General features: G+C 40.6%; 1 protein-coding gene across 9 annotated transcripts in view; it reads right to left on the bottom strand.

Moving 5' to 3' along the window:
• Positions 1-21,517, bottom strand: part of LOC144243797 (uncharacterized) — a 326,374-nt gene that overhangs the window by 80,284 nt on the left and 224,573 nt on the right. For 7 of the 9 annotated variants that reach the window (XR_013338776.1, XR_013338778.1, XR_013338779.1 and 4 more), the window contains one exon: positions 2,223-2,835. The exons of the other annotated variants lie outside the window; for them this stretch is intronic. Coding sequence is in view for 1 of the 7 variants with exons in the window: in XM_077778945.1 (XP_077635071.1) it covers positions 2,821-2,835 (15 nt within the window). In the remaining 6 variants the exon portion in view is untranslated. Of the gene's footprint in view, positions 1-2,222; positions 2,836-21,517 lie in introns of those variants that run through there. 9 annotated transcript variants of the gene reach the window in all.

The raw sequence follows: 21,517 nt of genomic DNA, 5'->3' as shown, positions 1-21,517 counted from the left end.
TATAAGGTTTGTACATATTATAATCATAAGGGGAAATTGTGTAAGACAATTTTAGAAAGGAAAATATATATTCTGTTTATTATTATGACCAATGAGAGATAAAGTATATTTTTTAATGGGAAGTTTATAGCATTTCTTAATAGGTACTGCCATTCTTCCTATGTGGAGTATTTTTGTAATATACTTTTACCTGTATAAGTTGTAATATCATTTTTTAGAAAATGCATTACTTAGTCAATTGTTTAATGTTGGAAAGTATATGAAATATAAATTATCTGAATATTAGATGCTCTGAGAAACTGAATGTACCTTATTTAAAAGATTTTATGTTTTTACTATATAAACAATATCATTAAAGTTTTCAAGTTATTTTTCATCACTTTTCCTCTCGCTTTTATTTGAATCAGATATTAAAGGGTCTGAGCTTTCATAATTTTTCCTGTTCTTTTATCATTGGGACCACATGAGAATTGTTACAAATGCAGATTCCTGGGCCAATATATGGAGAAACTGGGGTGGCAGGTATAAACTTGCACCTTCAGTAAGTTCCAAAGTGACACTTACTACATTGAAACTGGAGAATCTCTGAAATCCAGCTTCGTATACAGGTGGTACAAACCACTTGCAACGGTCACGGCTAGCATCGAAAGACTCTAAGGTTTTTTGGTTGCAAGTAAGGGAAACAGACATTACTTAGTTTGAGGAAATAATTGGAAGAGTGGGGTATTGGGTCGAATGATGGTGTGCCCCCAAAATACATTCACATCATAACCCCCAAAACTTACTTAGAAAAAAGGTCTTTGTGGAGGTAATTAAGGATCTTGAGATGAGGAAATCATCCTGATGGGCCCTAAATCCAATGGCAGGTGTCTCTCTGAGACACACACAAAGGGGAAAGACACAGGAGAAGATGATGTGCAGACAGAGGCAGAGACGAGAATGATGGAGCCATAAACCCAGGAACCTACAGAAGGCAAGGAAGAAATTCTCCCCTAGAGCCTCCATAGTGAGTACAGTACTGCTGACAACTTGATTTTGGACTTCCGGCCTCCAGAACTATAAAAGAATTATTGTTAATGTCTATTAAGGAAAGAAATGTTTTTAGCCACTCAGTGCATGGTAATTTACCACAACAACTACAGAAAATTAATATGGGTTATATCCAAGCCACAGAGAAATAACAATTAAAATAACTCAGGGACCCTTGGGGGCAGAATTTCCTACACTTTCTACTAGTCTTTCATTTCTGTATCTTTCAGCTCAAAATTTCAAACTCCCCGGAATAGAGACCCTGGTTCCTCTAGATTAGCATTGGTGTAGAGGCATGGCCAGTGACCATCTGTCTTTTCAGTTGCAATTCCCAAGAAGGGGGCATTGTTGTGAACAGGGTCTATTCCGTCCCATCACTTTGCAGGCTATAAATGTATGACTATGACTTAGAGTGTGGCATTGGCACTGCTCAGCCCTACCTTTGTGAAATCACATCCATTATGGCCACTTTGACAGAAGGACAGATCTATGTGAACACCACACAAACTCAAAAGCAGAGGCAAAGTCAAGAGGCTCAAAACCTGGAGAATCAGAACCCCACCATCGCAATACTTGAAGTGGAAAAAATTGTGGGAATTAAGTGCTGAAGGTTTCAGCAGCAGAACAGTAGTTAACAAGGAACCTGCATTTCCCCTCCAGAAGCTCCAGTTCTTCTGCCAGAGTTCCTATTTACAGAAAATGAAACGGCCCACTGGCACCAGCTAGGTTTAAGAAACATCGGAAAGTTAATGGCATCAAGCATAAATCACTGAAATGCTAATTTGATTGGCTTCCCTCGTTGCTACTTTGGTTCACTCTACCTCAACCTTCTCCTTGAAGGGAGATATGGTATATGACTTCACGTCTGTTTCTTTCTCTTTTTTTTTAACTTTCAATTTTAAAACAACTTTAGACTGACAGAATCACTGAAAGGATGATGTAAAGTATTCCTAGTGAGCTATTTTGTAAAATGTGCCTCAGTATCAGTCTTTCTGATGTTTTCTCATGAGTAGACCAATGTTACGGATCTGGGGGGAGAATATCGCGTAGTTAATGGCACTTCTCACATTGTATCAGGGCCAATGATATTAGCATGACTAATTACTGTTAACATTTACCTTTATAACTGAGTTAATTTCTATATAGGATGTGAGATATGTATCGAAGCCCCTCCCCCCCTTATTTACACATGGTTTGGGTTGTTTCAACATGATTTATTGAAAAGACTAGCATTTTGCCATTCAATTGCCTTTGCATCTTTGCTAAAAATCAGTTGATGACATTTGTGTGGGTCTATTTCTGGATTCTCTATTCTGTTCCATTTATCTGTAAATCTGTCCTTTCACCAACATCACTCTGTCTTAATTACTTGCAATTTATAGTAGAGCTGAAGATTATTTCTGATGATTACTCTGTCACGTGATAGTATACTGGCTTTTTTGTATGCCTCTTTTTTTTTTTTTTTATTAAAAGCCACATATGTTGAGTAGGTCAGTAGAAATCAGGGTAAAGAGTTTATATTCCTGGATATGGGCATGCCTTTCCTTCTGCTAGAATTATAATGGAAGGCTTTGCATTAATCCAATTAGTAATTCACCGATTTTGTCCATTTCTTTTTCTTTCTCTTCCTTTCTTCTTCTCTCCTCTTCCTTTCTTTCTTTCTCTTTCTTTTTGCAATGGTTATACTCCGTGCCTCAGAGGTCTCAAATTCCAATAAAGAGTTTGTTTCTGTGGTGATGTATATCAGAGCAATGCTTGTTTGAGTTTTAGATCTTCCCCTTGAGCTGTTCATCAAAAATCTTCTGCCTCTAAACAAACAAACAAACAAACAAACAAACAAACAAAATGGGGCACCTGGGTGGCTTGGTCAGTTGAACGTCTGACTTCAGCTCAGGTCATGATCTCACAGTTTGTGGGTTGGAGCACTGCGATGGGCTTGCTGCTCTCAGCTCAGAGCTTGCTAAAGATCCCATGTCTTGTTCTCTCTCTGCCTCTGTCCCACTCACACTATCTTTCTTAAAAATAAACATTAAAAATAAAAGTTTCTGTCTGCACATTCTTACTCCTCTCTTATCCCTTGTCTAGCAGCATTTTGCTGTTATTTGTCATTTGAAGTCCACCGGTTGTGGGTTGCACTTAATTCTGCCCATTGCCCCAAGAATAGACTTTATTTGCATCCTGCTCCCTTTCGTCAGCTGTAATGAGTGGGCAGGACCATCATTCCAGAACCAGCTGGTTTTCCTTTCCCCCTGCCACACTGATGTTTTCATTTGTCTGGGTGAGGGGTCTTACTTCCCCCTATAGGGCTAGTTCCCCTCCCTCCAGAATCTTATGGTTCATTCTAATCTATTCTGTGAGTGCTCAATGGAGTTCACGGAGAAGGAGCCTGCAAAAATGTTGAAGTAGGTTATCACGTGGATGTGATCACTGGTTGACCTGAGAGCTGAACAGAAGGCAACTGGAGACTCCTCACCTAGACCCTCTCCTTGGAACATACGTTCTTCCCACCATTCCTACACTGGGAGACATTTCTAGGGTGTAGCCCAGGAGAGAAATGGGTTATTGGGACCATCGGGACTGAATACATGATGGATCCCCCATTAATGCCTCTATAGAAATGTTAAGAATCTGGTGGGCAAGTGTAGAGATTTACATATTTTGCAGCTACCCAAGACAAGCCTTGTATGTAATTCTCTTACTAATTAGGGCTGACACCTACTACTTAGAGTGGTCTGTGTCTTTCTTCACTCTCCCCTTGCTCTCCATGTATGGGGACCAATTTCAGATTTCCCCCAAGGAGCTTGCAAGGTTGCAAAGCAACAAAAAGGGCAAATACTCTTCCAATTTCTGCAGCACCCAGTTCTACACTATTCCACCAGCCCACACATAGCCGTCACCAACTTCCAAGCTCTCTTAGCTGAGCTCTTCCTATTCATGTACAGTTTCATCTACCCTCGAAGAGAGGCACAAATTTGTAGGCTCTCTCTCCCTGGAATCACTATCTCTTTTTAGATTTTGGGCCATATTTGTTTTATGACCTCAGGTCTCTCATGAGTGGCTAGCTTGTTTGTTTTAAGACTATTTTTTAAGAGAAGTCTGGGGTTCACAGGAGAATTGAGAGGAAGGTACAGAGATTCCCTACATCCTTCCTGGTCCCGCACATGCACAGCCTCCCTTACTATCAATACCCCCTGCTGAAGAACCTACACTGACACATCATTATCATCTGAAGTCCTCAGTTTACTTTAGGGTTCATTCTTGGTGTTATGCAGCCAATGTTTTTTTTAATTTTCTTTTAAGTCATGAAAGTGAATTTAGTTGTTTTTTGTTTGTTTGCTTGTTTGCTTGTCATAAGTTTGAGAACATCACCAATTCCAGCTCTTTGCATCCTTCCCAAGAGGATGCTAGAACTGGTCAATTCTGTCATTTAAAAATTTGATGTGACAGTTTGGGTGGGAGTTTAAACTACCCTCATGAGTCCAAACACACTGTGTCCCCTTGTTCATCCAGAAACCTACACAAGCTGTGAAATATTTTTGATGGATTAGTATTATGGACTAAAGGATATAGACCAAGAAATAATTTGAAAATACTTATTCTAGACTGGTCACGTAAAATATTCATAAGTTTTTACTTATGAACCATGAATCTGTTCCACTTATTTTATTAAGCATCTTATCCAATAGACTATCTTCAGTATTTTATTCATATGTTGAAAATCCAATTTGTTAATTCATTGAAAATAATATTTGACTGCCAAATTATAGTACTCAGTACAGTGCACTTTATACTCAGTTCTAAGCAAGAGATACAGTGGTAAGCCATCATTACTCCCAGGAGCATAGTTTTGAGTTATTTTAATTTGCTATTTGTGAGACCATCCCTGCCAAACACAAAGGTGTTTATATACTCAGGTGTAGAAATTGGTGTAAGAGAAAAGGAAAGCTTTGAGAACAGAAAACTCTATGTTCTTCTTTGCCAATGCAGAGACTGATAGCCTTGGAAGTAGCTTCTTTTCGAATTATTTTGTACCTCTGAAGATGTTTCCTAACTGATACCCAAACTCAACCTAAGGGTTAAACTTTTATTATTATCTTCCCTTGATTAAAGCTCAAAAACAGAGGCTGCTACCAGTTCAATTAGTGTCATGATGACCGTTGATATTGAATAATACCATATGCTCTAATTCTTTGACTTTCTTGCTGTTATTTTCCAAATTTCTCTCTCTTCACACCTAGGAAACTATAAAACAGGGATTTAATAGTAATAATAACCAGCAGCATTTATTTCTGCAGGTGAGTTTAAATACATCTTCCTGAAGATGGTTACAAGAGAGTTGGAGGGACAAGATATACACATGGCAGAGTGATTGCTAATACCAGACAATATATACTTAGTACCAATTGAATTGCATAAACATGGCACATTCATCAAATGTCATCTCTGAAGCCCAGGGTAGGCCAAGAAGCAGTAACTTCAGCTAGGTTTTGTGGTCACATCTAGGCAGAGAGAAGGAAGTGGGATATAGACATAAGGAATAGTATTGGAAAAGCCATAGTGGCTAAAATGTACATAACATGTTGAGGAAACATTGTCTAGACTCATGTAGTTTATATAAAAGTTTAAAGAGTAGAATAAAATAAGCTCGAAGAAGTTTATTATAGCACACTGTGGGTTGTAAAACTAACTGCTTTATCTACCCAGAACTCTTTGGTTTAGTCTGGTCAGCACCTCCTTCTTTTAGGGAATTGCTCTCTCTCACCCCCAACCCCCAACTCAACCACATAATTCCAGTGGGGTCTGACAATAACAGCCTCTCTTTCTATGCACCCAACTCTTCCCATCACTACACCAGGGCATTTAGTGAAAGACCTTCATTAGGATGTCTGCACATTTGGAATTACTTAAAGACAATTTTTTTCCTGTCCAATGAAAATCCATAAAAGTGTGAGCCTAAGCTGCCAGAGGCACAGAGAAAGAGAGCTATCAGAGAGAACTAGGGAAAAGAGACAAGCAAAGAATCCTGATGATGTTCAAGCCCTTGGTTCTAGCCACATCTTTTCTTCCTGTTATTTAGTTTCATGGACCAATGACTTTCCCTTTCACCCAAGTCAGTTCCTGTAATTCATAAACAAGAGTCCTGATTAATATAGAGAGTAAATAAGATGTACTTGCTTGCCAGACAAAGTTGTTTGGATTTGAAGAGCTAACTGAAATGGCTGTGAGGTTCTATCCTTCTGAGAATCTTTTATTTCATAAAATTTGCTTATAAACATAGTAGGAACCATTGAAGTTTTAGGAAAGATATTGATGTTTGCAAGGCAGAATTTCAAGAAGATTACTGTGGCAGGAGCATATAGGATGGATTAGAGCAGAAATAGTTTAGAGACTATTAAACCAGAAGAGCTGACCATTAGAACAGTTCAGCCATGAGGTAAATAGGCAACTCAGACTGCAGGTGGGAGCCCAGAGTGGAAAGGAAAGGTCACAGTAAAGAACGATTAATCTTTCCAGGACAGTCATCAGAGGAGAAGCACCATCACTGGGCATTTGGTTATGACTAATGGATTAAGATTCCTGTCTTTTTCCAAATATTTAATACAAAATAAGTCTCCCATTTCCTTGGGTTTTCTTGAGTCTTTTCCCAGGGAAATCCACCTCATCTTTTGAGACACAAAAGCTTAAGTCATATTTCCACAAAAATCCTTCTAACTAAAACAAAGACGTCTTCCAAATTGACATTTCAATAGCAATTTTGGTTTTTCATGACTCACTGACTTCAGACAAGAGGAGGTAAACAGGACAGATCATGCATAAAACCTGTGTCCTTCTCATGGAATCACAGGTTTCTGAGAGACAACACGAGGTCATCTGTTTATCTCTCCTACCTTCTCCAGCCATTCCTAAACTCTCCTGGAGAGTGATGACCTTGGATTTAAGCATTTTTAAAGCATCTTGTTGCTATAGTGATTTCCCTCCAACACACACATGTACACACACACAGCAGACATACATGCGCATGCACACACATACACACATGCCCACACAGGTACACACACACACATGTACACACACAGAGCCAATGGAACCTAATTTCAGGACTTAATAGCTCTCACTCTGACATTGAGATTGGGCAAAAATGTTATCTTTAATAGAAACTCCTACTTTCTTGGGATTTTGGAGTAGGTGGCCTTTATAGATTGTTCCATCCTAGTGTTTATCAACCTGACTGAATCAGAAGCATCACTTGGGATATTTGTTCAAAATATACATTCTCTAGCATCCTACCAGGATGAATTTTGAGTCACGGGTAAGGACTGGAGTGCTAGAGTTCTTATTGGGCAATTGTGGGAAATATTGTTGTATCTAATCCTTAAGGATCCAAATGAGGCTGCAAGAAATTAAATTGCACCACTGCTGTCCAAACTCAGAGCTACTCAATCCTATCAAGATTCTTGTTTAACTTTGTGCTTGTCTTAATGAAAATGGGGGACCACCAGCATTCTCTTGGGGGTGTGTTTAATTCCACTGCGCATGTAACTGTCATTGCACTTAATGCCTGACAGTTTAACTGTCTCCCTTGATGCTGATGTTATGGCATTACTATCAACAGCAATAATAATAATCTCTACAGTCTAGGAAGTGCTTTCCTGTGAGATCGAGGTCCATTTTGGTTCTGAGAAAACAATGTTTTATAAAGGCAAAAGCTAGGAAGTTGCTGATTCATCTGATTTGCCATTGTTTGTACATTGACCCTGGTACTCACTATAAATGCCCTTTATTGAGAAGTTGTAAGGAACAAAGCCCCATACTTAAGACCATTACAGACAGCATCTCATTAAATTCCAAGAACCCAGTTATCATATCATCATCATTTTCCAAAATGCCCATACCCTTCAGCTGAATTCCCCTGATATCTGCCATTCTTTTACTGGGACCTCTATTATTGTCTACTGCTTGGCCTGGGTGTAATATTTGCCAGACCTAGTCACAACTATCTCAAGTCTTATACATTCTTCCAATGGTCTATCTCAATTACACCTTTGAATTTAAGTTTGAGATATCAAACATTACAGCAAGAGTCAAGAAGGAAAAAGAAAAAAAAAACCCTACAATTTTGAAAAACAGAAATCCACTAGCCAGGAATCCAAGAGTAATGGTTTTGCATGGAAAACTCCATCTGTTTTTTGTGGGATCTGGATCATATTTTTCCCTCCAGCCACGAGAATGTGCCACTCAAAAGGATCTGCTTTGGACGGTGACAAGATGTACTCTGCCATTAAGCACTCGTGGCAAGGAAAGCATCCAGGATTTGCTTACTAAGAGGTGATGGCAAAAGAAGTAAGCTTTGCTAAAGCCTCCAGAATAAATTTCTGTCTAAATCCAAACCATGGATTTGAGACTGGATATAAAAAAATACCTTAAAGCCAATAGACTGGCACTTGGGTGTAGCTGGCATGGTATGTTTTCCTAATTATTTGAAAATATGCTCTGTTGACTAAGCCACACCTAAAGAATAGGGAATATCATAATAAAGTTTCTAGAAAAAATAAAATCTCATGGGATCTGGGAATAAAAGAAAAGTAAGAGCAGATTCTACCTCCAAATAAGTAGCTGTCTTTCTCAGAAGCAGGCCTGCATGGGTTAATAAACCTTCAGTAAAGGAAAAAGGGATTGGAAGTGAGGTACACCTAATTTTAAATCCTGTCTTTTCTCCTAAACAGTGTAATTGCTTTGGGGTTTAGCCTCCCTGTCTGCACAACTGATGGAATAAAACCACAGAAGCTTATCTGGTCACCCCACGGAAGTTACTATCACAGCACTTGGCATAGCAAGCAAGGGCTTTCTAAAACTTACTCCTTCACAAGGGAGAAATTCACATGAGGGATGGCACCCAACCATTTTGTGTGATCATTTGAGGGAAATGATAAACAGGCATTCCTCCAGGAAACGACGCTGGTTATTTGATTCAGAGCTATAACCACTTTACCACAAAAGGGAAGAGAGGCGAGATAGGAGGAGGCAGTTGAAGGGACATGGAGGCATCTGCAGGCCTGGCTTTCACTGGGGGCCCCAGACATGCTGGTCCTCCCTGGGGCAAGTCATTGAAGCCTATGGTGTGCCGGTGGCTGTTCAGAGTATCCACACAGTGCACCAGTGGCTGAGATGAGTTTGGACAAATGTGGTGCCAAGCTGTTGCAAGCACTGCAGATTCAGCAGATATGGGCATTGTAGGGATGTCCTCCCTTCCCACGCATAGCAGAGATGGTGAATTTTCCATTACAGTAAGACCCTCTTACAGACAAAACTCTAATGGCCACTGACATTTGAGAGGTTGAGTCAGCATATCTCCCCAAAGTCCGATAGTTGACTGAATGTTCAGTGAAGCCACATCAATCACTTTGACTTCCTTTTGATGAACTGGATGAAAGGAAATCTTGCTCAGAAAGAACGATTCCATTTGGAAGTAATCTTAAAGGATGGTTGAAAATAACAATCACTGAACATTTGTCATGTGCCAAGATCTTACCTTCTTATGTTCAGTCTCTTAACAGCTTTACTAATTAGGGCTTAATATTACCATTTTAAAGATAGAGGGCTATGGCCCAAAGAGAGTAACTTACATGCCCATTTCATAGCAAATGAGTAATGGAAACCCCATTTGCACTGCATTTTGTCTTTAAGACACCCTGATATTTCATTATATCACACTGGCTCAAAGACATTGGGGAAGTCACAATGGACAATTAAGAACCACAATGTGAGTATTTTGGGTGTTGTATTTAATGTTCTCTGCTTTTTCTTTTGGCCTTTGTGTTGAAGGGAAACAAGTTTCACACACTTCTGAGTTTTGCCCACAGATATTTATATCATGTACTATCTCCCTATTCTGCTTCCACCCCAACAAGGTGAGGAGGAATTCAGTTTTGACATTAACTATCAGAATTCAATTCTGACACTAGCCAGAGGTTTGACATAGACCTCGCAGGTTAAGGGCAAAGTCCTCCACCAGACTTCCTCCATTTCAGAGGTTACAAGCCACAAGTCTCATGGGTCTTCAGGCCACAGAAACTTTGGGCAGACTGGCTACAAAAGAAAGGGGTGCCCCACATCCCTGGCTTCAATGATTTGCTAGAATGACTCAGAACTCAGGGAAGCACTATACTTATGACTGTACTTTTTATAAAGGATCCCCTTAGGGGTAAGATCTGGGAAGGTCCTAGATATGGAGTTTCCATGCCCTTTCCCAGGGGAATCACATGCATCACCCCCACCCCCAAACCTATCACAGCAATAATGTGTTTACTAACCAAGAAGCTCCACTGTCTAGTTTTTACTGGAGTTCCATTACATGAGCGTGTTTGATTGCACTCAATTTCCAGCCCTCCTCTATGCCACAGATGTCAAGGTAGCTCAAAGTCCCAACTCACTAATCAACATGGTGGGTCTTTCTTGTGACCAGTCCCTACACTACAATTATCTAGGGACCTACTGGGAGCCATTTCATTAGCATAAAAATGACTTGGGATAGTCCACAGATTAGAGTCTCCCTCCCAAGAACAAAAGCCAGAAAAATTCTTTATTATATGCCATCACCCTATGCCATCCCAGTCTCTAGATTTGTTCTGTTTTCTAGCACCTTCAGATCTATCAGGGATACCACCAACCACCCTTTAAGCCTGAAACCCTGGAGTTTTCTTTGGCTGTCTTTCCTTTGCCCTTCTCAAGTAGCATAATTTCCCCTGGGCTGATTTTCATATCTAGATTTCCTGAATTCATCCTCTCCTCTCTGCTTCTACTACCACCATTATGTAACACTGTCATTTAGAATTCGAACCATCAGAATCCTAAGTTGTTGAGGAACTTCTTGACTGATCTGCTTTCCCCACCTTCACTTACTCCAATTCTTCTTGCACACAACTATCAGATCAATCTTCCTTAAACATCCAAGTAATTAGTGGTGATTTGTTCCTCTAAGCAGCTTGAATGAGAATCCTTTTTCTCTGTGCAATCATGTCCCCTGCGACATTATGCTTCTTTGCCTTTTTTGCTCAAAGCGGAGATCAGAAAAATCACCAGCATTCTAGCCTTGAGGAAAAGTACACAGTATGGTAACTGGAATGGGCACTGATTCTACAGTCTTGGGTTTGAATCCAAGCTCAATTGCAGGCTACAGATGCCTACATTGTAAAGGCATTGCATAGGGGAGAGGTGTGAGGGGTGCAGCACATATATACTTATACACAGAAATTCAAATCTGCAGTTAAATGGATATTTTTCATGCTACCACACATTTCTCTAAACCCTTTTAAGGCACTGTATTAATTTCTTATACCACTGAAACAAATTACTATTAACAGAGGTTTAAACAATATGAATAAATTTTCTTATAGTTTTAGAGGTCAGAAGTCCAAAATGAGTTTCACTAGGCTAAACTGAAGGTGTTGGCAAGGCTGTGTTCATCCTGGACACTCTGAGGTAGCACCTGTTTCCTTATTTTTTCCAGCTAGAGGCCACCTGCTTTCCTTGAGTCTGTTCTCTGTCTTCAAAGCCAGGCTAAGTTGGCCCAAGTCCGTCTCATGTTACCATCTCTCCGGTTCTCCCTCCTCTGCCTGTTTCTTCCACAGTTAAGGACCCATGTGATTACATTGGGTCCACCTGAATAATCCAAGCTAACTCCCCATTTTAACATTAGTTAATTAACAACCTTAACATATCTGCATCCTTAATTCCCCTTTGCCATATAAGGTAACATACTCAGAGGTCCCAGAGATTAGGAAATGGACATCTTTGGTAGGGGAGGGCATTACTCTGTCTCATGCCAAGTTCAGGTGAAATATTACCCATGAAGCTTATCCTGATGACTCTCATTTATATTGCTCTCTTTCCTCTAATTCAGGATTGTCCAATTTTGTCAGCTGTGACACTTTAAAAAATATTAATGTTTGGGTCCCTTTCCTGAGTCTGGGGGGTTAAACTGGTCCAAAGTGTGACCTGAGCAAAGGACGTTTCTACAAAGCTTCCCCAATGATTCTAATATGCAGCCAAGATTGAGAACCACTGCTCCAGTAAATGTCTGTGTTTTCCTTCTTATCTGTCAATGCAGAGAGGAGGTATCACATGATAATTAAAAGGAAGACTGCACAATGCCTGTATTCATATCTCTTGGCTCCACTTCTAACTAGTGGTCAAACCTTGAGCTGTTTAAGCAATTCCTCAGTGCTTCTGCTTCTTCATTTGTAAACTGGGAGGAATAATATAGCCCCCTAGAGTTGTTGAGAAGGTTGAATAATGTAATGCATATAAAAGCGTTTCGTGTAGCACCTGTCTTATCTTTGAAACTCACCTAAAAGCTTTGCCTGGGCATAACTAACCACTCTTTCTGTGGTTCTCAAAAAATACTTGTTATTTGATGGATAGAAAACAAGCAAGTGTGGCCAAACCACATGATTGCAGCTCTTTGAGCCATAAATCTTATTTTAGTTTATTTTTAGAATAGTCCTGTCATATCTTTGCTCTCCAAATATCTTCAACCAGTGTAAGCTGAATGCACATTAGAATCTTTTTGGAAGCTTTTTAAGAGTAGCAGGCCCAAGACCCCCCCCCCCCCCCCGCCCTTTCTGGAGGTATTAACTCAACTGGAGCCCAGGTAACAGTATCTTTTGGCTCTCCAAGTAATTACAATACAGAGCAAAGGATTAGTATTTCAGACTTGGACTAGATGTCTGCAACTGTTGTATTCTGAGTACATCTAACAAAGGTAATGACTTATGTCGGAGAATGCCACGGTAGGTCTACTGACTAGTAAAGAGCGTAGTCAAAGGGAAGTAGGAAAGGAAAAGGATTTAAAAAGAGAAAAAGGAAGGGAGAGAGGGAAAGGGAGAAGGAGAGGAGGGGAGAGACAGACAGACAGACAGAGAAACCAGAAACAGAGAAAGTAAAGAAAGAAAGATGGTCAAGTACACCTAAAAAATATCTCTTGATGACTTGTTCATACTCATGCTATGTGTTAACTATGCTCTTCCATCCCAACTCGGTCTTAAGGAGAGATGGGTATCCATGAACAAAATCTCATTAGAGAATTGCAAATTCTATGCTCTTCCAGAGTATGTACTCAAAATATATTTCAGCAAACACAAATCCAACAGCAGCACAGATTTGTTCTGTGGCTACTCAGATAGTTCTAAAAGTTGTGTAAAAAAAGACTAAGCTGAAAGTTTGGGGCTATCCCTTAAACAACTGCTGAGAGAAATTCCTTCCTCATCCTGAGTAGCACACAGGTCACTATGGAGGATCACAAAGAATGTGAGTCAGAGGAGACAATTACTCAAGAAAGTTACTCAATCTCCTAACATCCGGTGGTGGAGAGAGGCTCTTAGTAACCTCAAGGTGACTCCCAGGTAGGTGGCCACAGCACAGAGAAATTTCCTATCTGTTGCAAAAGGATCTACAGCAAAACTCGTGTCATAAGTTGAATGTATGTATCTGTTATAATTTAGAAAATCCTTTCCCACTTATGATCTTACCTGATATTTTTTTCCCCACAGGGGCCAAAATAACCTTTGTAAGATACATGGGTTAAATATTATCCCCATACTGGAGATGAAGACTCAAGCCTTAGGCAATTAGATGATAGAGATAATCCTATCTCTTTTCAGGATGCACCCTGAATTATGCACCTTTAAGAAAAGCATAATTAATCATGACATAGATGATTACAAAATAAACAATAAATATTCAGCACCAGTAGGGCACCCGTGAGGTCCATCTAAGAAAACTCCCCAAAAAAAGGTAAGCCTGGGGAGGGGTTTTCATACAGCAAGTTCCACTGGGAAATGGAAATTTAACATAGACAGTGTATTTTGCCAGCAATAGAAGGTTATATATAAGATACCACTACATATACATTTCTGGAGTGAACATGACATCTCATTTACCAAACGTTACCATATTAAAGGTCAGCACTTTATTAATACTAGTTACTGATTATTAAATATCTGAATGGCAGAATAGGACAAGATTCTTGACACGTATTAACAATCCAATTCTGATAACTGCTCTGTGATATGGATCATTATTACAAGCCACTCATGTACAAGGAGACTGAGACCCACCAGGCCAGGGACCCACAGCTGGCGGATGGCACAGCCATGATTCAGACCCAGGTCGCTCTGACTCCCAGCTCATGCTTTTTCCGCTGCTCTATGCCATCTCCTCAAAGCCCATAATTAAGCAAAATAATATGCTCTTCACAAATGAAAAGATCTCATGCACGAAAGTGACGAGACGACTTTTGGTTGATGGGCTTCCAAATATGCAGCGGATCCTTTTTCTGGAAACCGCATTTGGCATAAGGGGGCCTAAAGTCCAGACAGTTTTCATGACGTAACTCAAGGTCTCCGTGAATGTTAGCCTTGAGTCTGAAATAGCTCTGAGCCCTCCCATCCTGGCGTCTTCCCTGCAACGGCCCCCAGTACCCCCAGCCAAGCTGACTGCCCACAAGACCTGCAGGTGGGTGAGCGGACAATGCTGGTGGGGTTTGAAACAAGGTACATCATGATCCCCTTCTCCATCCCAGTAACTATTTCCGATGCTCTCACTCTCTCTTGGAGCTTATTCTCGGCTCTGTAGAACTTCATGTTTGTTTGTTTTGCTTTCGGGTTTAAAAAGGACTCTTAGCAGCAGTTCAAGACTTTTATAAAATTAATCCCTCATCACTTAGAGCAATCCAGAGGGCTGCTGAAAAGGAATGACACTCTGTGAGGTGGTGCCTGAGACTGGATTTTGAGTGTGGTCTGGTTTTGCATAAAATTCATTTTCATGGTATTTCTCTATATCTCCATTCCCATCTACTTTGTCTTAATCAAAGTGTTCCCTCAAGTCATAAAGTTGGCCAACAGTACACCCCGGGGTTCTCACTGCACCAAACAGCCTTACCTGTGAGTCCCAGTGATTCTGCAGGTCTGACTCCTTGGCAGACCTCGTCTCCTTTAAGACCCTTTTTCTACCAGGGTTTACTTTCTGTCAAAATGGAAGCAATAAAAAGTAGTGAAAAGGGGCATTGGGACTACAGTCCAGAGTCTGGGTTTACTTGCCTCTTCTCTCACACAGCTGATGAAGGGACTATGGACTAGTCAGAAACCCTTGTTCTCATATACAAATCAGAGATCACAGTCATATGTGTCCTACTTATCTCACAGACCTATAGTAAGGATTGAAGGAGACAAAAAAGAACTCAGTAAAATGTGAGGTAAGCATTAGTTCATTCACTACCACTCCTGTGACTGGAGACTGACTCTTTGACAGAAGGGAAAGCAGAACTGGAAGAGAATTATTGTGTGTTGCCATGTGATGGAATAAGGCTCAGAGAGTCAAGGGGCCCTGGAGGAGGGATTCTGGCTGATGTCTGGGGTTTGAGGATATAGCCAGGTTCTAGGATGTATCCACAGAGGAAGTCACATTTGAGCTGGGCCATGACGACTGAGTGGGCAAAAACAAAGGTGCAAAGAGCATCTCAGGACAGAAGACCAGCACATATAAGGAGTCGCTTATACTAACATAAATTTTGTCTCATAAGTGCCAGGGAGGGCACAATGGCTTCAAGTAGGTAGTGGGATACTTGAAGTAGGTAGTGGCATGTTTTACGAAGATGACTTTAGAGGCCATGGGGCAAGGAAAACACAAGAAAAAATTTTTGCTATTATTATTATTATAACTATTATGAGATTATCTCTCATGTGAGCCTGAATAGAAATTAAGTATGAACTGAGCCAAGAGTTCAGTTATCTAGCCTCTGCACGAAGGAAAGAGAGTGAGCTCTGGGGCAGGACTGGAAAGGGGAATGAAGATTGGCCTTCATTCCAAGGCCAGGTGACACCCTGGAGTAGGATACTGGCTCCCTTTCTATGTAGGAGATTCCTACTATCAGTAACCTCAAGAAGGAGTTGATGCTGGAAAAGGAAATGAATCCCAGGATGACAAAAGTCACCTCTGAGCCTGGACTTAAAGGAGGCTAGAGAAGTTCAAGGACATTCTTTTGCAGGACAAACATCTTTTGACATAGAAAGACAGCCCTGGAGGCATGCCAGGAAGCCCAGAGAGGGACCCCAGGAGAAAGGACTTTGGTCTATCATACCTGAGTATCTCCATATCAAATAGCAGTTGTATTTCCCCCTTTCTCTTATCCCAGAGCCATCAGCCATGCCATGAAAGTTTGTTAACTAACTGGTCTCAGCTGTGCCGGAAGAAGCCTGAAGCTTGCCCAGGCCAGAACCATTATTCTGTGAGAATAATAGCATTTATTGAGCATTTTCTATGTGCCAGGAATAAAGAGTTAGGAGCTTAAGTGGATGACCTTATTTTCTCAACAATCTTGAGATTATAGAACTACAGTTAACCTCATTTTACAGGTAAGAAATCTAAGGTGTAGAGTGGTTAGACAACATGCCCAAGTCACACAGCTGATATGAGGCATTCTGTCCAGAGATAATTCCATTTGCCACTACCCTGGACTATCTCCCAGCTATGGTCCAAATGAGCAGTGGCCATACCCATGCATGGAGTGGATATGAAGGAGACTGGTAGTGTCGTGGGGGAGCTGTCTGAGATGGATCAGCCATCATGGGTCGATGGTGGAAAGATGCAAGTACAGGCAATAATGCACAGTAACACTGGGGACAGAGGCAGATGTGGCCTGGTGCTTCTTTGAGTGCTAGAAGAAAGGTCAGGAAACCTCAGAATGAAAACTAAGCCCCTGTTCACAGTGATGGAAGGTACCAAGCTGCCGGACTTCAGCCTAACCAATGTGGCCATCTTTATGCCTACTAACTGGTGAGCCCTGAAGGACTTCCACCTTGCCATTGTATAGCCATGAGACCATTTTCACAGAGGAAAATATCAAGAAATTACAAAGTGGCCCATAATCAAATTTCAAACTTGAAAATTCCTGAGAAAAAATATACTACATAGGCCTAAACAAATTACACGCTGATAGCATGCTGTTTTTAGAGTCCTCTGACTTAATCTGCTGTTCTATTATCAACTCCACTGTTACTAATGGATTTTCTTTGGAACTCAATATTAGCAGGGCAAGGAAGAAACTGGCCACAGCACCAGGAGCTTCTTTAAAGGCAAATAATAGCAATGTCTACCAAAGGGGCCTCAGAGACATGTGGTTGCCTTCAGAACCAGGCCCAGGGGAGCTGTCTGGAGTCTTAGCCTCTCAAGGGGAAGTCTCTCCACTTCCACAATCCCTGTAGAATATTCCACAGTTCACAGATGACCCCACGACTGGAACTTTTCCAAATAAGCAGCTGAATCTCAAGATCCCTACCACTCAAAATATAGAAATCCAAATCGTCAGCAGCAGCAGCCTCTGGGAGCTTGTTAGAAATGCAAGATCTCAGGCCCCAACAAAGACATAATAAATCAGAATCACATTTAACAAGATCCCTAAGTGATTTGTGTGCATGTTAAAATTAAGCAGTGCAGCTTAAGATTGCTTGAGACCGCAAGATCAGGCACCACATGGGCTGTAATGGCCATATCACAACATTAACTTGAGTATGGGTTTGTGCTGCTCAAATAATTAATGAATCCATTAACTACTGGCATCTCNAAAAAAAAAAAAAAAAAAAAAAAAAAAAAAGTTGAGATATGATCCCTGTTGACTGTATGCTTACAATTCTGTTGGAGAAAGAAAATATACACATGCTCAGAATGACCTTTCAGAAGAAGGAAAGCCTGTCTATTACTTAAAGTGGACCTTTATTCCACTGTCTTGGATAAAATAACCAGGATTCCCCAATGTCAACTGTGTAAGTCTACACTACCGCAGAACATCAGATGCCTTTCAAGAGCTCAGAGCATACCTTCGCCCCCTATCTTATCCACAGCGACTGCCTTCTCCCCATGCTTTGCCCCAGCTACACTGAACTTGAAAGTCCTAGAAGGTGAAGACTTTGCTCCCATGTCCATGCCTTGCCCTTGTAGAATGACCCCAACCCTTTCTTCCTTTTCCCCTTTTTTATGATCTCACCATTGAATTCTTTAGACTTACCTCTAAAAGCTTTTCTTTGTTTTCAAATTTGAGGGGATTGTTGATCTTTTTGAGTATTCCCATTGCAAGTTCTGTTTATGACTGTTTCCTAGGTATCACGGTCTCATTGAAAGAAATAAAGATGGTATATGAAACAGCTGTAAATCAGCAGTTCAATCCATCACATCACTGTGTCTTCACCTCAGACACACCTAAGAGCCCAGTCCCAGAATGTATGTGCTCTAATCCTTCAGACATCCCTCCAGATCATCTGACCTGCTGGCTAAGCCCTGTGGGAGCTAGAAGCTCAGTCCTAGGCCTGGGATAGCCTTCCACGCCTTCATTTGGGAGACTCATGTACATCCTTTGTATCTCATCTCAAATGCAACATTACTTAGATAGCTTCCCCCACTTCCCAGAAGTATACTGGTCCTTCTCATCTCAGTTCCAACATCACTTCATACCTGTCTCTGTTGAAGAGTTTATCTGCTTGATTGTGTATCTTTGTTTGCCTGTCTCTCCCACCTGGCTTAGTTTTTCTAGGACAGAGACTTGTCTTCTAAGGCATAAATAGGACTGCTTGTACATACATTCTCAGTATTCTGCAAATGTCTGGCACAAAATATACCAGTGCTTCCCAACCTCTGCTAATTTAATCATCAGAATCAACCACATGTCACATAAAAATCCATATGCCTGTGCTTCATCCCAAAAGTTCCCACGTCCCCATAAGTCTAGGATAGTGTTTGGACATCTGTATTTTTCAAATGCCCCCCACCCCTGATAATTCTGATGTGCTACCAAGATTTAGAAACACTGCAGTAGGCCCTGACTAAATTTTGTCAGTGATGGAATTATCCATCCTCTACCCCTGGGCATGACTCATTGCATTTCTAGATAAACCTGAGGTCCCTTATTGGACTGCATTGGTCCTTTCTGACTAGATATATACCTTATACCTACCCACATCCTGATATCACTACATTGATGGGAAGCAGTATATGCACTTATGGGCTCAGTTGTGTGTGGCCATCTTTACGTATAACTGGAGGCAGACAAGAAAATGACGGATATGTAATTGCAGTAGAATAATGGCAGAGACCTTTCAGGCACACCTAATCTTCCAGTGTTCTCAAGATATCATGCCCATACCTCTACAACATCATGCCTTAACTTCCCTGGAATGAGCAGATCTGTGCTTGAACTAGACTTTGCCCCAGCTAGACTCCTTGAAGGCAGGCTATTCTCTGTGGTGCTGTAATCTCAGCTCCTATCCCAGTGCCCGCCACATAATAAGTGCTTAATAGAGGTTTAATGACTCCCTGACTCCATGCAGACTGAATATCTGAATAAACAAATGAATGAATGAGAAGATTTGGAACGATGGAAAGGAGGAAGAAAAACATTCCCACAGGAGTGGGTATTCATAACCAAGGTGTTCACATGTCTAGAGAGGAGAATGAGTTTGGTACATGCATAATACAACTAGATAAGAGTTTTTGAAGATAGCTTCTCCTCTTTGGAGAAAGTTGGAAGCCTCTGTTTTCCCTTCCATGGGATTTCTAATAATGGAGTGCTGTCCTGTGCAGAAAGGAGCTGTCCTGGAAGTCAAGTAGAGTTATTCTTAACTCTGCCATAGAATTCTGTGTTGTTCAATAAAGGAAGAAGGAAAATAAAGGGGAACATTTACTTAGTATCTATTGTGTGTCTGATGCTTTGCATATGTTGTCTCCCTGGATAGCAATGACAGCTTCTTGTGCTATTACTGCCACATTTCTGGTGATGGAAATTAAAGTAAAAGAGTCTAAATGACTCTGAAAACAACTTGTTCTTTACTCTGTGTACTTTGCTGCTTCCCTTCACTTAAGCTATCTGGGCCTCAGTCTGTACTTGAAAATGAATGGATTGTGTTAGATGATGTCTTAGGCCTTTTTAGTTCTAAAATCAATGGGTTTACCTTTGCTGTAGGGTTTCTCAACCTTGAGGCAACTTCCTTTGAATGATACATTCTATGTATCATTCAATAATTGTTTACTGAATGCAAGAATTGAGGTTAATCACCTGGGCAGCTCTAGGAGATAAAGACAGTATAACATTTTGTTCTAGTTAAAAAAGGTTTGCTCACTGTCTCTAAGCAACTCTTACATATTCTTGTTTCTTCACTTTTGCTTGTAATTTGTTCTCCACTTATCAAAATGATATTCAAAGTCTAGCTCATTCTCCTCCTCCATGAAGACCTCTCTGGCTGCCAATGAACCAATCAGCATGGAAAGGAGGATGGGATTATCACAGTTAATCTGGGGATGGAGTCAGTCACATCTAAACCTCTGGCTGCTCCATAATTGAAGAACAGATGATGGGAGGCAACCTCAGGGTTCGATATATTTCCTCAAGGGGGTTTAAAGAAAGAACAGTCGAAAATTGCTCTTCTCTAGAATCTCTGGGCTTCAAAGAACCCCATTATTGCCTTAGCAATAAAATGACTATATCTAGTTTTAAAATTTATATCAGCTCTAGCTTTTAGAATTCTTCATAGGCTTTTCACAACCAACCTCTGCCATTACATATCATTGAACTTTCATGCTCCCAGCTCCCTCACATGGAAGGTGCCCCTCTGCCTGGGGTGGTGGTGGAAAATTTCTGAAGAGGATTAACTTTATGCATGACATCTCTGCCTGAGGACATCCTGAAGAGGTCAGGTCACTATCCGTGCAAGCAGAATCACCTGTCTTATGGAAACGCTTCTTTTCAATGCACCTTTGTTCATTCTTAGTAAAATGAGATGGCATTTGCATTACCTAGGAACAACCAACAAAACTGAAGTGCTTATTCCCATGTATACACATGTATTATGATCTCTGACATTCAACGCAGATGACTAAGGAATATGTTAAATATTCTGGCTCAATGTGCTATATGAATCACAGTGAACAAAGCTCTTAGGAACTTTAAAATCAGACAATAAATATCCTTTGAAGGTTATCATTTAACATTTGCTTACTTCTATATCCTTGATACATGGCCCAATGACAAAATGAGTCATTCAGTAAATATCTGTTGACTAAATCCAACAATCAATGGATTCATCTCTATTTCTTTTATTTTCTCTCCCCTAATATGACTCTGAAAATGTGTCATCAATATAATAAACACATTAATTTAACACTGGAAAACCTGAGTCACTTAATGGAAGAAACCTGTGTCCCCAGGGCTTTGCTAATGTTTCTGTAGTAATACTTGCAATTAATCTGTTTTTACATGGCTCTCTACTCCACCGGACGTGTGTTTTTTAAGGGAGGTGACTGTCTTACTCATCTCTGTATCATCAACATTTATTACAGGGCTCAGCTCATAATAAGTTTAGTAGTTGTTTGTTAAATGAGTGAGTAAACATATTTCTAAAATGATTACTGTGCCTACATTGACTTCCTGGCCCCCCCTCATCCCTAT

Source organism: Crocuta crocuta, unplaced genomic scaffold, assembly GCF_008692635.1.
Source record: "Crocuta crocuta isolate KB4526 unplaced genomic scaffold, BGI_CrCroc_1.0 scaffold448, whole genome shotgun sequence".
Classification (NCBI taxonomy): domain Eukaryota; kingdom Metazoa; phylum Chordata; class Mammalia; order Carnivora; family Hyaenidae; genus Crocuta; species Crocuta crocuta.
Note: the sequence above shows the minus strand (reverse complement) of the source record. Positions and strands in the feature narration are given on the sequence as shown.